Source organism: Antedon bifida, chromosome 9 (genome assembly GCF_963402885.1).
Source record: "Antedon bifida chromosome 9, ecAntBifi1.1, whole genome shotgun sequence".
In the NCBI taxonomy this organism is placed as follows: Eukaryota; Metazoa; Echinodermata; class Crinoidea; order Comatulida; family Antedonidae; genus Antedon; species Antedon bifida.
Window position 1 is genome coordinate 12,346,042 of NC_136234.1, and position 15,414 is coordinate 12,361,455.

General features: G+C 32.6%; 1 protein-coding gene and 1 long non-coding RNA gene across 5 annotated transcripts in view; one reads left to right on the forward strand and one right to left on the reverse strand.

The window, feature by feature from the left end:
* LOC144852179 (uncharacterized) overlaps positions 1-15,414 on the reverse strand; it is a 73,296-nt gene that overhangs the window by 32,122 nt on the left and 25,760 nt on the right. The window lies entirely within an intron of this gene.
* Positions 1-15,414, forward strand: part of LOC144852169 (transmembrane protein 179B-like) — a 44,166-nt gene that overhangs the window by 22,822 nt on the left and 5,930 nt on the right. Inside the window, exons 5-6 of one of the 4 annotated variants that reach the window (XR_013614268.1) lie at positions 1,377-1,955; positions 2,016-6,509. The exons of 1 other annotated variant lie outside the window; for it this stretch is intronic. Coding sequence is in view for 2 of the 3 variants with exons in the window: in XM_078709920.1 (XP_078566046.1) it covers positions 1,377-1,487 (111 nt within the window). In the remaining variant the exon portion in view is untranslated. Of the gene's footprint in view, positions 1-1,376; positions 6,510-15,414 lie in introns of those variants that run through there. 2 more of the 4 variants (XM_078709920.1, XM_078709921.1) reach the window with 2 other exon arrangements.

A 15,414-nucleotide genomic window follows, 5' to 3' on the forward strand; every position in this document is an offset into this window, starting at 1 on the left:
AAATATGGTACAGTCAACTCTCCCAATACTGGACACCTTTGGGCTGTCCTAATATGTTTGATTTTTAAAAAGTCTGATATTCAGAATGCATTTTTAATGGTAAAAATGAATTTGGGACTGTTTGGACTTCAAGAAAAGTCTAGTATTGAGTGAGTTTCCGGTTTTCAGAGTGTCTATATATGGGCACATCACATTTTTTTGTCACTTAAAGTTTGATAGTGTAGACAGAGCTTAACATTTTGAATCCTTAAACTTGTTTTTATACCCTAATTTTTTAGGGTGTTTATAACCCTCCTACTGTTTTAAAGTAAACTTGTATTCAATTATACTGTTGAATTCCAATTTGAAACCAATTTACACAACATTTCAATTTTTTGAACAAAAACTGATCATGCAATAATATGCCTACAGTACCTTCAACCGCTAAAATAGGAAAAAATGCACTACATGATACAAAATCAAGCAGTAAGATACTCTACACATAATAATAACAATCTTTAATTATCATTATTGCTGCCAAGCCATCATCCGTTTACATTATGTTATTAATATTGATCTTCCAAGCTGCAAAAAATAATTAAAGCAAGTAATGTAGTTTTCTATAGGTTTTTAATGTGCACATGGATTTTTGAGAGGCCTATTATTTAACAGTAGACAAGTCTCATTTTCAGGAAATCCTTTAGGTAATAATATACCTCTTAGTAATATTGAAATCTGATAAGAGTATTGCATTGTGCTATTTTTGAAAGTTGTGGAAAAAGAGGGTTTTTTTTAAAGATAATGAGTGCAGATTATTTCCTGCAATGTTTGATGAAAGATGTAAATGTCTGAGTCCAAAACTTGTTTCCAAACAAGTATTTCGGAACACTGAATATAGGGAACAGTCTCAACAATTATTTTACTGTAGTTACTTGCTATATTTTGGGGTTGAGTTGCCATACACACTGTTTTATTACAGTTAAAATAAATGTAGCATAATAGAACAATTGTGTATAAAGATTCTACTACTAGGTCAGATTTAGGAAAAATATCTGAATAATAAAATGAGTGTGACTGACCCAAAATTTGATAAAAATCTATATATTAGAAATTGCATCATGATGATTGAATTTCCTATAGTGCTGCCCTTTTTATGTTACGTTTTGGCCGAGTAGTAGATGTTTTGAAAGACGATTATGATTTAATTGTTTGATTTCTCAGCATGCATTTTAATGATTTTAAAAATGAAAAAGAGATATCCGTATATTATTTGAATAAAATTAATAACTAAACTCTACTGACAATGCATGATTAAAGTTTGATAATAATATATAATTATAATATTAAAATAGTTTTTTTGTCTGCATCACTGGCAATATTTATTTTATTTTCTTCAGACTGCCTCGTGGTTTTCGGCTTTTGTCTGGATGATATTACTGTGTTTGACCGGTTTTCGGCGAATCTATGAAATGCGACAATCTTCGGTTCCCAAGGATACGTACACTTAAAATATTGGTTGTCTTGTTGTTGGTGCTATAATTGTATTGTGTAAAAAAAAGCTAAAAAAAGAGTTTTACAAATTTAATACACCTATGCAAATAACTTATTTTAATTCTTTTTTTTTTATTTAAATTTTAAATCGATCTCATAAAAAAACAATATTTTCATATATTATTTATGTTTAATTTTAACTTCATTTAAGTATTTATTTATAGTCTTAAAATTATATTTTCATATTGTTGTGGCAATATGTAACATTTATCAAATTAATTTCTTTAGTAATATCTTATTTTATTTATTTTTATACTTGTACTACACTGCAGTATGTTAATGTTAGCCTAAGGTTTATACCTTTTTAGTAACATTTATAAAGTGTTTTTAAAAAAGCTTAATGCTAGGCTCTCGCTGGCAAGCAGATCACCTGAATCAAACCCATGTTTATCAGGATTGCTGGCAATGATGTTCGGAGTATGTAGGTCTAGTCTGTAGGCTTAGTATCAGCCTAAACTACAGTATCCACATTTATGTGTATGTAGCTCTAGTCTGTAGGCTTAGAATCAGCCTAAACTACAGTATCCACATTTATGTGCATGTCATATGGTTAGGATTTTGCAGATCTTGGGCAATTTCTGATCAGATTGATTTGACACCCCTTTTACACTGCCAGCAAAAATGCCTTTGAATTGTCTTAAGTAAATTGAGCATTGTGAACTTGCCAAATGTCTTGGTGAACTTTTACAGGGCTGTAGCCACCAGTACGGTTGGTAAGGTTTCAACCTGGCAACCCAGTGGCTTGAACAGAGATTGTTCCCTTTTCTTGTGAAAACCGCTCCACAGTGGCTACATCACTGTTTTATTACCAGCAAACAATTACTCTCTCCTCTCCTAGGTGTCGGATCCCGAGAGAAATTTTAAAATTTGTCAGGGTTGTTTTGTAACATTACTTGTGCATTGGCGAGAAATATTGCAGTACATATACCGTTTCCAAAAACTCATCCTTTAACAGGAAAATCCTACTTACAGTAATTTAAGAGTAAAAAAAAGGAAACAGATTTCTGGAACTGTATTAGTACAGTGTAGTGGCCTCAATTAATCCAGTATTATATTAATGTAGTTCACTATCTAAATACTCTGACATTTAATGTGCTCAATATAATATCACACATTGCAAATAAAATGTTAAATGTCAAACATTTGTAAATAAAACACTAGATTCTGTACAATGTTTTTACTACAATTGTTAGATTTACTGGTTATGACATTGGTCTTCTGAGGGTAGTTGTCGAAATTTAGTAGTTCGGTTGAAGTTGTCCATTTGTCTATAGCTACTTTTCCTAAAATTGGGGATAAAAAAATTGTTTAAACTGCTAACACTAACAGCCACTGTTATTTGCCACACGAGTTCAATTTGCAATATGTACTAGTATTAGGAAAAATAATATTTAACAAAAATTGTGAAAAAAAAAACAATTTTGTGGTCATAGCTAATATTGAAAATATTTAAGACTACATTCACATTATCCCCATATTCACAAATGTTTTTATATAAACAATATACCATAATACAAAAGGGTTTAAATAGATAAACCTAAAAAAAAATAATATTAATTTCAAAGATTTTATGGATTTTAATATACTACACTGCAATATTTTAGTTGATACTTAATGTATGATTTATTCCTGCATGATGCTGTTGATAATGTCTCTCAATTGGGCTTAGATCCACCTATTTTTAATGTTTTTGCGCTCGAGTAGTTTTTTTAATCATAGTACGGATTTGTCACAACTGATTATGGCAACGAAAATATGAGTTTTAAACAAAGTAGGTTTTAAATTGTTATTTAAAGGACTATTTTGAACTTAAAGGGTTCTAAATTTCTATTGTTAATTGATAATAATGTTACCCACTTATTTTTCGACAGAGAAGAAGTAGAATGAGCGTCATGATATAAGCCCCTTTTAAAAGAAAAAGTGTTGTTACTGGACTTTTTCGTAATATATTGCTATTTTTAATAATAATTTTTAAACCCGGACTTGCCCTTTAAACATGAAAATGTTGGCTTAGGAATGGCTATACCATTACAATGTAGTGTTGTATATACTTTGTTAATATGTGCATGTACAGTTTTGTCCACTCACATTTTATCTTTTAAAATTATTAATACAGTAGACTACCTAATATGAATGAATGATGACATCTTGCAACTATATATGGACATTTCATGACCATATATAGATCTGTCATAATTATGGACATATATGTTGATACTGTATATTGTGAACATATTCTGTACATGCAGTAGTATGACTTATTACATGAATATGATTTTTTTTTTTTATATGGACACGTTATGACTTTATATGGATATAATGAACATATAATATATAGACTACTCGACATGGCCGTTATATATATACTCATTACCATTGGACAATGTTTATATATTGCGACTATGTTAATGCATATGCAGTATCACAATTTAGATTGCATTATGAATATTTCAGGCTAATATGGACATGTTATGACTTTATATGGACATGTTATGACTTATATGGACATGTTAGGACTTATATGTACATGTTATGAAATTATATGGACATGTTATGACTATATGAAAATGGTATGCCTATAAATGGCCATATTAAGACTATATGCCCATATTATACCTATATATGATCATATGATGTAGATAACTTTATTTGGAAATAATAAATAAAATGTGATGTGAACACAAATTTTAAAATGGATTAAAGAATATATAAACAAGATAGAATGGTGTAAAAGATTTATTTAAATAAAAAGCATATTTTCTTGTGTATATAAAAAGGAAAGAAATTTAAAAACTTGGCATGTATTGCATAAAAATAGTTAATATTAATAATAATTATCAACATTTCCAATGATGTTTAGTTTAAACACATTGTGAATGCCATATACAACGCCACTTAATATTTAATACTTTAAGTATATTACTTAAGTTCACATTAAATGGGTCATTCAGTTAATAAGATGTTGATTAAAATATATATAATTGATTATATTTTATATTGAAGGTTATTATGAATAACTTAAAGGAAATATGTATTTATCAATGAACGTATATTAAATTTGACATGTTATATTGCGTTATGTTTAATATATAAAATTGACGTTTTTTCTGAATTGTTTTAATGAAATAGATAATCGATCTTCCCGTTAAAAAATGATTGCTTTTGACATGTCACATAACAACTACTTAACAGCCAATGTTATTTTATTTTAATGCAATGTTTTTAATACTCAAAAGAAATATTAACTGTTTCTAGGAATGAAGGAACCTTCACCTCTTTCTGACCCTTGAGATTTTGTGCAGATATAAATAATGCATAATATTTATGTATATTTGATTGGTCAGAATGTTTGCCGAACTCTGACGTCATTTTGTACCGAATACTGTACATTGGCCGTTTCAGAAGTAATTACGTCACAATTGGGCAAACATCTAGGCTACTAAATTAACTATGAATCTTTGATTGGTCAAAATGATTGTCCAACTCTGACGTCATTGTATCGAATACTCTGTACATTGAGAATACCTGTGAAACGGGCGTATACGACGAGTCACAAGTTATTCTCAATAAACCGAGTATTCTTTTTTTATATACGCATCCAACAGCGAGTGACTCGCCAATTACAGGATGGATAAACTATTTAATACTTTATCATGCTTATAAACTAAGTCTCATTTGAGGTTTAGGGAGTGAAGTTGAAGGAGTCGTCCCTGGCACTAGGTCAGGATTGAACCCCGGATCTTAGGATTGGAAGCCAACCACGTTAACCACCAAGCTACAGCTCCAATACAATTCGTACAATTACGTCACAGTTGGGCAAACATCTTTACCAATCAACTTAAACCCATGGCGTACACGTTGATTCCAGTTTGTATTTAAAATCAGAAGAATTTTAGGCATATCATCGACATGTACTATATCATAAAACTCTGAAGACAATCCCGATTAGTATCTTTGGTTCGACTGCTTAACGTCCGATCCATAGGATGAGAAGATTCCTATCATTTAATTATTTCTACTTTCTATTTTAAATCTAAGAGATTAAAATGATGCATTTAAAAATTGCTAATCACATAATTTACGATGTATAAATGCATGCACTTAAGTGATATTGAAGCATTGATAATAATATGATGTATTCTTAGAAAGGTTTATGTACTTTTTTTTAATGTACTTTTTGTATATATTGCCTCAGGATTTATGTTTAAAATTATACATACAAAACCAATCGATAACCAATCGCCATTGATGGATCTTATTCTACTTTTGTCGGTTCCGAAATAGATGCTTGATTTCACATTTTGTCCATTAGAGAGTGAGATTATATCTATTGTTTAAGAAGCTCTAGAAATATATTACATTAAAAAATATATTGCAATCGAAAATGTATACGAAACTGAAATCCTTTTATATAATAATATTTCTTTGACTGTTTAAAATGTCATAATAAAATTATAATAATAATGGTCTTATATAGCGCCTACTACATTTTGTTTGACTGTTTACAATGTAACAAATATTAATAATAATCGTATAGTGTTGTTATATAGAGCCTAATATAATGTTTAAAGCGCTTTACACACAAAAATGATCCATAAAATATCCAAAGATAACATCAATAGTAACGTTAGTGCTGTTGCCTTCTTCGAAACGAGAAATTGTTCTGTATTTTTGTTCATAAAATCAATGTTGCTAGGTAACCACAATTTAATACCATTCTGACAGTTATTAATGTTAAAATAACACTTTATAGAACTCAGTGATTATGGAGTTCTGAGAATAATCGATAAACAATGTAAAAATTAAGAAGCCTTATTTTGAAAAAAATCCGAATTTTTCAAGTCAGGGGAAATTTTTGAAGTAAAATTGACAAAATAATTATATAATACATTTTTTTACTTCGTTGCTATGAAGACATGATACAATGTTTGTTGTCATAGTGACATGTGTTGTAGTATGCAATAGGATTATTGTAATTACTACGGTATGATTTCACACGACTACATGAAGTACGTTCTTAAATAAATCTATTACAATATTTTCAGATAAGTATTCGGCTCGTGTGTTAGTGAAATATATAAATAGAATTCATACGAAATGAACTAATACTTTGTAATGCACGCGCTGTTGGATTTAGGTTAACATGATCGTGTTAATGTTATCACTCGTGAATATTGGTTTAAATATAAAATGACATCTAAACATTTATATTCATTGCGAACAAGTGACAAAATGGATGATGTTCTTAGTAACAACAGCAAAAACCAGGACGTCTGAACCTACCAAAACAGAACATAGAATGATAATGGTTATTGGCAGTAGCCACGACATTGCTAACAACCATGCCCAATTAACCAATGGAAATACAAATAATCATAATTAAAAACCACGACTTCATCCAGAAACCACGACTTCGCCCAGTAACCACGACGCCACCCAGCAACCACGACGCCACCCAGCAACCACAACTTCACCCAGAAACCACGACGTCACCCAGCAAATCACGACGCCACCCAGCAATCACGACGTTCACCCAGCATCCACGACGCCACCCAGCAAATACGACGTCACCCAGCATCCACGACGTCACCCAGCATCCACGATGTTGCAGAAGAGGGGTGGCGGTGGATCATTTATTTCAACTACAACTAAGACAAAATAACAGATAAAGAAATATATTTACTGATAATGATAACAATAAAGATTGTCCTATTTTTTTTATTTTGCGTGTTAGGCCTATTTGTGTTTAAATGTTGAATGTTAGTGAGTAGGCCACCAGGGACTGGTCTATCAGTATGAATAGTGATGGAGGGATCCGATGGGGAGGAGAGTGACTGTGAACATCTGGTTTTTGTCTTTCAATCAATTTAGTAACATCTTCACATGGCAATGAGCATTTTTATAAATCCTAAGACATGAAGGTTGGTTCATAGTACAATTAATAGAAAAGATTCATTGCATTGCAATCATGCATCACACAAAGCGGGCGGTGTCGTCACACGAAGCGGGCGGCGTCGTTACACGTAGCGGTTGTTGCGCGTTGTTGGCATGAACACCTTGTGCGCGCTTCGATACAGAACTCAATCGCCATATCAACGAATCATAACAAACGCCTTCAGAAAACTATTTCGGAAACCTTTCGGAAAGTAATACTGATTTCATATCTCGTATTGTATCTATATTAATTATTATGGGTAATCCTTTGACCTTATGTCAACGTAACTCAGTTGAGGAATTCGTTGCGGATAATAATCGCAAAGAATTTTATTCGAAAGAAGGATCTAGCGTTGATCCTCCAAATGTCCAGGTGGTTGTGGCCACCGAAAGTTCGGAATCTAAGAACACGACAGCAGGTGATGATCAAGTAACTGCGTTGACAATTGACACAGATAAGCTGTCGCATATTATGGATGGGAAAGACAAGAAAAAGAAGTCTAAATCCCGTTTGGCCAGACCTCGACGATCACTGAAGAAGTCGAAGAGAGTCGGACTTGATAATGAGGATGCTACCGATGCTGCCACAATCAAAGACACTATTGATGATGGACAACCACCAGTTGATGTGGTGACAACAGAAGTTGCCAATGACAATGGAAGGTATGTCTGGCATTTGTTTAGTATTGTATAGTGTCTAGATGTATGTATTGATTGGATTCTTAAATTAAATATTTTACAATCAATAATTTAATTTGCTTTTATTCCAGTATTCAAACGGACCTTAAAACAGAAGTGATGGAGGTAGATGAGCTCGAACGTAAAGACATGGAAGAAACGAATGTTCTGTAAGCCTAGTATTACTTTACATTTTTTAATACACTACTCTGAATAATGTATGCATTCTTATGTGAAGAATATTTACATTTTATTGGATAAATGTTCTTGTCTTTAATACATGCATAAATCATTTAAATAATAACAAAAACAATATTTCAGAATGTTTGAATTTTGGTCCATTATTATTTGAATTTTATTTAATTTTGAATTCAATAGAGATCCGCCCATTGTAGAACTAACCAACGACGATAAGCTCAATATCCCAGAGGATAACTCTGACGACAGGAACAGTTTGTGGTCGGACGTAGGGGACGACGACGGAAAGATGGTTCAAGAAGGTATGAGTTGGCTTTTGTTTAAGTTATTCTAAAATATTTATAGATATTTCATTTCTAAAAATAAGTCAAATTTATTTATTTTTTTTCAAAAGGTGACCATGATTGGATTGCCGATGCACAGAATCAGATTAGAAGGTAAATCACCCGCAATAATCACAATTAATTCGTCATCATCACCACTATCATCATCGTCATCACCACCATCATCATCGTCATCACCATCATCATTTTTAATCATCGCCATCATATTCATTTCCTAACAAATCATCTTCATTCAGAATTTCATTGATGATGATGAAGTATTCCTTCTTTTTTCAGCATGGCATCGGAAATGTCAGTAGACAGTCAGCTTTCTGTCCAACGACGTCGACCACCGACACGATACGGACTGAATTGAAATTATCGTTTGGTCCTGGTGTGGACAGAGAGCTACCGTCAATCTTCTGCAGTGTTCAAAACAACCATCCTCGTCATCGTAATAATCCGCTAATGCAAGGAATTAAACATGCTAATAAATTCCACCAGGTAAAATAATTAAATACCACACAATGATAAACAATTCAACAAGGGGGTTGGTGGGGAAGAGGGGGAGAGAAGGGGAATGTCAACATGGCAGTGGACTTATTTTATAAAAGAATCCCCCTAAATTAAGCTTCTTTTTTTTATAGTACAAACTAGAAGAGGAGGAAAGGAAAAACAAAAGACGCCTCCATAGACTGGCTATGACACGAGAACGAGACACCCAGTATAAGTTACGGATGTGGGAAAACCGGCAAAGAAAGAAGGAAAGAGATGAGTTAGAGGTTCACTTTGAGGTGGACGAGTGGTAGCGGGGAAGATGTCACGGACGAGGGGGTATCTTGGTGGAAGATCACGCAAGGATCATTTGGTTATCAGACTCATCATGTATTTCAACGACTACGGTACGAAGACAAAATAACAAAGAAAAAGAAATATAATATTATTTACGGATAACAATAAAGATTGTCCTATTTTTAAAAATTTTGCGTGTTAGGCCTATTTTTTTGTAATGTTGAATTATTAGTTAGTAGGCCACCAGGACTGGTCTATCAGTAGTGATGGAGAGGTTTTTGTCTTTCAATAAATTTAGTAACATCATCACATAACTTATGCCAACAATCACGATGCCACCCAGTAACCACGACGCTTGCAACAACCATCCCATTAAGAAAGACGCTGCCAACAATCACGACATGCCAGCAACGCTGCCTACAGTCATTCTACGCTGCTAATAACCATATCAGAACACCACGTCTCTGCCTACAAACATGTCCGCCACCACGAAGCTGTCAAAAATAACACCGATGTTTCCAACAATTAAACCACATACAAAAGATGCTACCGACAACCAGGATGACGAGGAGGCAACAAGCACACTAGGATGAAACACGACCACATTGACTAAGAGAAGATGATTATGAATCTGCCAACAACCATAGAAGACTTATTAGAATAAAACCTAGATACCACATATCTACTCTACCATAATCGTATTGAACTTATTTATACGTTCACAGTTCAAACTTCCTTGTACTTCTTTCCTCCGTTGGGAAGAACTGACCATTGGTCTGTCACGTGTTCTTGATAATGCCCCAATAATGCAAATCATAAGTTTACATTAAAAACTCTACGTTAGAACAAAGTAGAGACTTTACAATAAAGTTTCTCCTTTATCATGTAACTGACTTATAACATATTCCATACATTAATGACTCATCACGATTCTATTATATCTGTCGTTTTTATATTAATGCCAGCTTCCATGATTATATCGAATAACGTAATAAATAGCGTTGGTATTCAGAGCCGATGTAACCCAAACCAATAAAAAGTTTACATCAATTATTCACTTATCTCTTTCTATATAAATCTTATCGTATCGTTTACATGCATTTCTTGCACAGAATTGATGTACATTATTAAATATGATATCACAATAATAAATAATAATAACAATATTTATTAATTTTTCTTATTAGACTTACATTAAACGTGATACCTGTATACTAATCATGTAATTCAAATTGAATTTTATCTTATACTGTAGGCTGTTCCTTTAACAAATCTTTTGACAACACATTTTAAAATGTAAATTAATCTTTAGGTTTAAACCTGCATATACAAAAACGTTTTGCTGTCAAATGAGACTCCCATTTTGACCGACAATATGCGCTGACTGGGGAATATTGGTGCGCCCATAGGACTTGGACTAGACCTTTTTCTAGGAATTTTACAAAGGGATCGGATGCGATTTCCTTCAATGCATTGTGCATCAGATAACAGAAGCGACAAAAACATCATGTCATCCTAGAGCTGTCAGATTATCGTTATACCTCCCTTCTCATCAAAGACACAACCCCTACAATTACGCCTTCCGTGATCTAAACACGTTTACTTCAATGACACGGTCTGCTAAAACATAGCATACACTGATCCATCGGTACCAACAGTGAACGTTGGATACCAAGGTTTCAATGTATTTATATTGATATGCATTACGTAACTTCACATTTATCACTCATCATAACAGCCAATTTACACAGACCAACGGTATCGGTAAGCGGAAAACAAAATAGAATCTATGTCATTTCTTATGACCATTTACACAAAACCTGAACGCGGAGCGGACGGGTGGTTTAGCGGAAATCCTCTCATGATAGATACAGATTCGTGGGACAAGCACGCGGTTTGCTTATCGTTCGTTGGCCCGTGTGACCAATTGTTCAATGGTCACCAATTGATAACCAATATATAATAATAATAATATAATAGTCTAATGTTTGAAGCGTTTGAGTACAATACATATTTACTGCGCACACATTTGAAACAAATTAATACATGGTATTCCAAATCATGGCACAATATTATACACAAACAAGAAAATACACGAAAAAGCATATTAAAACACATAATGCCTAACATGTATCATAAACATACGCATCATCAAGCTATATTGGCTTCTATTAAACATAAATATTAATATTTCACGCAATCAATATAAATTGTAAATCGTCCTTGCATTGCATCTCTAGTGGGAACCAATATTTAGGAAGAAAATACGTTTATATTTCTCTCCCCCTCAGATTTCTCCTAACGTAATTTTCCTTTTGCCCCGAACCTCCTAAAGGATATAGAGAAGGGTGGTATAGAGAAGAGAAGGATGATATAAAAAAGACAAAGGTATATTATAAAGAAAAGAATGGTATGATTAGACAAGGGTATATAGAGAAGAGAAGGGTGATATAGAAAAGAAGGTATAGAGAAGACAAAGGTATATATAGTAGATAAGACGTGATGTAGAGAAGATTTAAGGTGATATAGAGAAGGGTATATAGTCAAATGAAGAGTGATATAGAGAAGGGTACGAGAAGGATATATACACCTACGTATATTTTGAAATATGTACAGTTATATTCGATATATATATATTATTGCTATTCTTCCATACTTCACAACATTTCATGTCATGCATGAATAGGTTGTTTAATAGTCATTCACAGGTAAGTATGAATAAGCTACGGATTAATAACCAAAACGTGTGAATAGCTTAGCTAATGTGTTTGTGTCGTTTACTTTAATATTTAAGTATGTGTCGATCAGAATATTAGAAAGTTGTATAGTTTTATTTATATGTTTACATTATAGATTACATTATAGATAGATAACAGCAGCAGGAATACATTGTTTAAATGTTTTTTTTATCTCACAATTATAGTACACATGACCTCTAAGCAATAGTTTTTATTGATTAGTATCAACATTATTTTCCTTTTATTAAAGGTTTCGTATGTTCAAGTAAACTCTACTAATATATATGGTTTATAATATTTTTTGTACCTTACAAGTTACAATAGAAACTCTTCTTTGCTTTTGGACACCCTATTAAGCCCTGTCTATACTATCAAACTGTATGTGACGACAAATGTGATGTGCCCATACATGCACATGATGATGTCATATCACTACCATATTTGGGAATATCACTACAATATTGGGCACATGCCACTTTTGTTGTCAAACTAGTTTGATATAATAGTGTAGACAGAGCTTTAAACGAATACTTTCCTGTGAATCAATATGACCACCCCACTTCCCCTCCATTCTGGGGAGGGAAGACACTCGTGTTAAATTAGTATTTTGGTACCGAAGGTGTCATTAATATCGTTTATATTAATAATACCATCCCTTTTGTATGTGGACGTAAGTAACTGTATATTAAAATCATCGGTAAGAAAAGCCAATCTACTGTAATTGAAATATTGCATCTATGATCCATAAAGCCATCCATTCGACAAAAGAAATTCATTAAAAAACGATAAATTATAATGTGTTGTGGAATTATGCATTATTAAGTAAAGACGGGCACGTGACCTTGTGGTGATCAGACGATTAAAGTGGCCAGTAATATCAAAGTGTGTTTGCAATATTTAAAAGTTCATCCTTTAAGACAGTCGAAACAAAAAACATCCTGAATGTCATTTGGAAAAGTTGTGTGCCATAAATCATGAACCCATACACTGGTGGTCGTATTTTATTTGCCACATTATTGTTATAAGAACGCAATAATGTGTTTTTGATATGTTTTATTGTAATAAAGTCGGTTTTCTCATAGCGTCGGCTTATTGTGCGTATGACGCCTATTTATACACAATGCACCCCTGTTGAGAGGACACACTGATTTGCTTATTTTTTTTAATGTATTTGGAAAATCATTATAACAATTATAATACAAGGTAATACATTACAGAGAAATTGCATTTATAGAACATTTTCCAGGATATTCCAAAAAATAGTAGCAAGTATTTACATTGGGGTCATTCGTTTTACAGACTCCTAAACTTATTGTTCATAATTATTGGAAACTCTTCCTTGGTATACTCAAGAAGTTTTAGTAATTAGCATTCCCTCACCGACTCTCTTTTTATTTGTCTTCATTGTTGTTACTTTATTGTTTGCTGGTTTAAAAGTAAGTTTATTAATTAATCGGCCTGTTCTAAGGAATACTTTTATGCGATTTTTTTAGGAATTTATCTATGATATTATCTAACAATTTTGACACCTTGGCTTACGCCTTACTTAACAATTTAGGCTGTCGGGGGACACGGCACGTAATAGCCCTACATGAAGAAAACACTTATGTGTTATTATATCATATACAGTACCACTGGGTAATAGATGTCGTAAACCTTGAACCAAAGGCAGATTTTGCAACTACATCCCTCCCGTAAATAATTTACACAAAATGCATATAATTATATATCAGATATTCTTTGCTCAGACTATCGCGAGCAGCGGAAAGGAGGAGGCCTAGACTATACTCTGTTGGCAGACCCTGATCATACTGTATCCCCTGAGTCATAGACTTAACTAATGACTCACGATCAGTGTGCTATCATGATGCAGTATTATACATATTCAGAAGGCTTGTCAACCATGGCAAATTAAATTTGTATTTTACTTTATTCAATTATTACAGTTTTTTATATAGGCCTATATATAAATAGGCCTACTAACGCGACTTTTTATACATAAAATAGACCTCGATATGAAAAAGAAGGTGTATTAATATTCTCTTGATGCTCTGTATTGTTTGTTTGTATACAATATACAAAACGCTTGTTCGTGTTTTATAATAAATTTCATGTGATATTCATAAATAAACAAGATTAGTAAATTAATACATGAGAACATTTTACATGCTGATGATTTTGTACTGTTTAGAGGGCGGCAGATACGTACAGTTAATTTTTCTTTTATAATTTATTTACCTAAAGATGTATTGTCCTCCTGAAAATATAATTGTTTAACATATGTTGTAGAATACGCAATTTTAATGTTACATAATAGTTATTTAAATGGCTGCCAGTCAATTGGTCTTTGTTTGCATTTTTTTCTGTGAAAATTATTAACTTTATTAAAGCTGCAAAATGGACTAAATGGCAAAATCTAATTTGATTAATCTTCATTTTTCATGATTTTGGGGGACAATAAATATTAACACTAACTGCAAATGCTTTGTAACGAATGCAACACAAAATTGACGAACGTAACACACACACAACGAATACACATTGTTGATCGTTAAAAGTTCAAAGACGATCGTTTTTCAAACGATCAAGTTGAAATGATAACGCGAACATTTGATGTCTAGCGAAGAACGTTAGAGTTAGAGTATCGACCTCGTCGTAACGCGAAAAAATGAAACAAAGATATTCTGTCAACTCAGCCTTGGTCTCTGTATGTGATAAAAAAGTCTCGTTTTCACGCTGCTGCTTTAGTCAGCTATGTCCCAAGAGGACTACTCATTCAGAAGCTGAAAGCAAGCAGCAGTTATAGTAGGCTGACGTTTTTGGGTTTTTTTTGTAAACTAGGACACGTCATGCTAAAATTACAAATCCCAAAGCAAAGCTGTCAGATAATCATTTAATTATTATCAAAACAGTCCATTAAAGTTTTTGTTTGTAAGTATCTAGGCTTGATGAAGTGACCCCCAGACTTGACTTTAGCAATAAAGTGACAGTGTTTCATATCAAAATAGGAATCATTTTACTTCAAATACAAGTTATTCACTTCTGTAACAAAACAATAATATTTATTTACGTATAAAAAGAGAAAAGAAACGTTTAATTATAAACCAAAAACCATTGTCTGACAATTTAAGTATTTTTTGCTTTAAATTACATTTTTTCAAGTAAATAATTGTTTGGTTGACGTGATTAACTATTATGTGACAATAAAATGACACATTCAA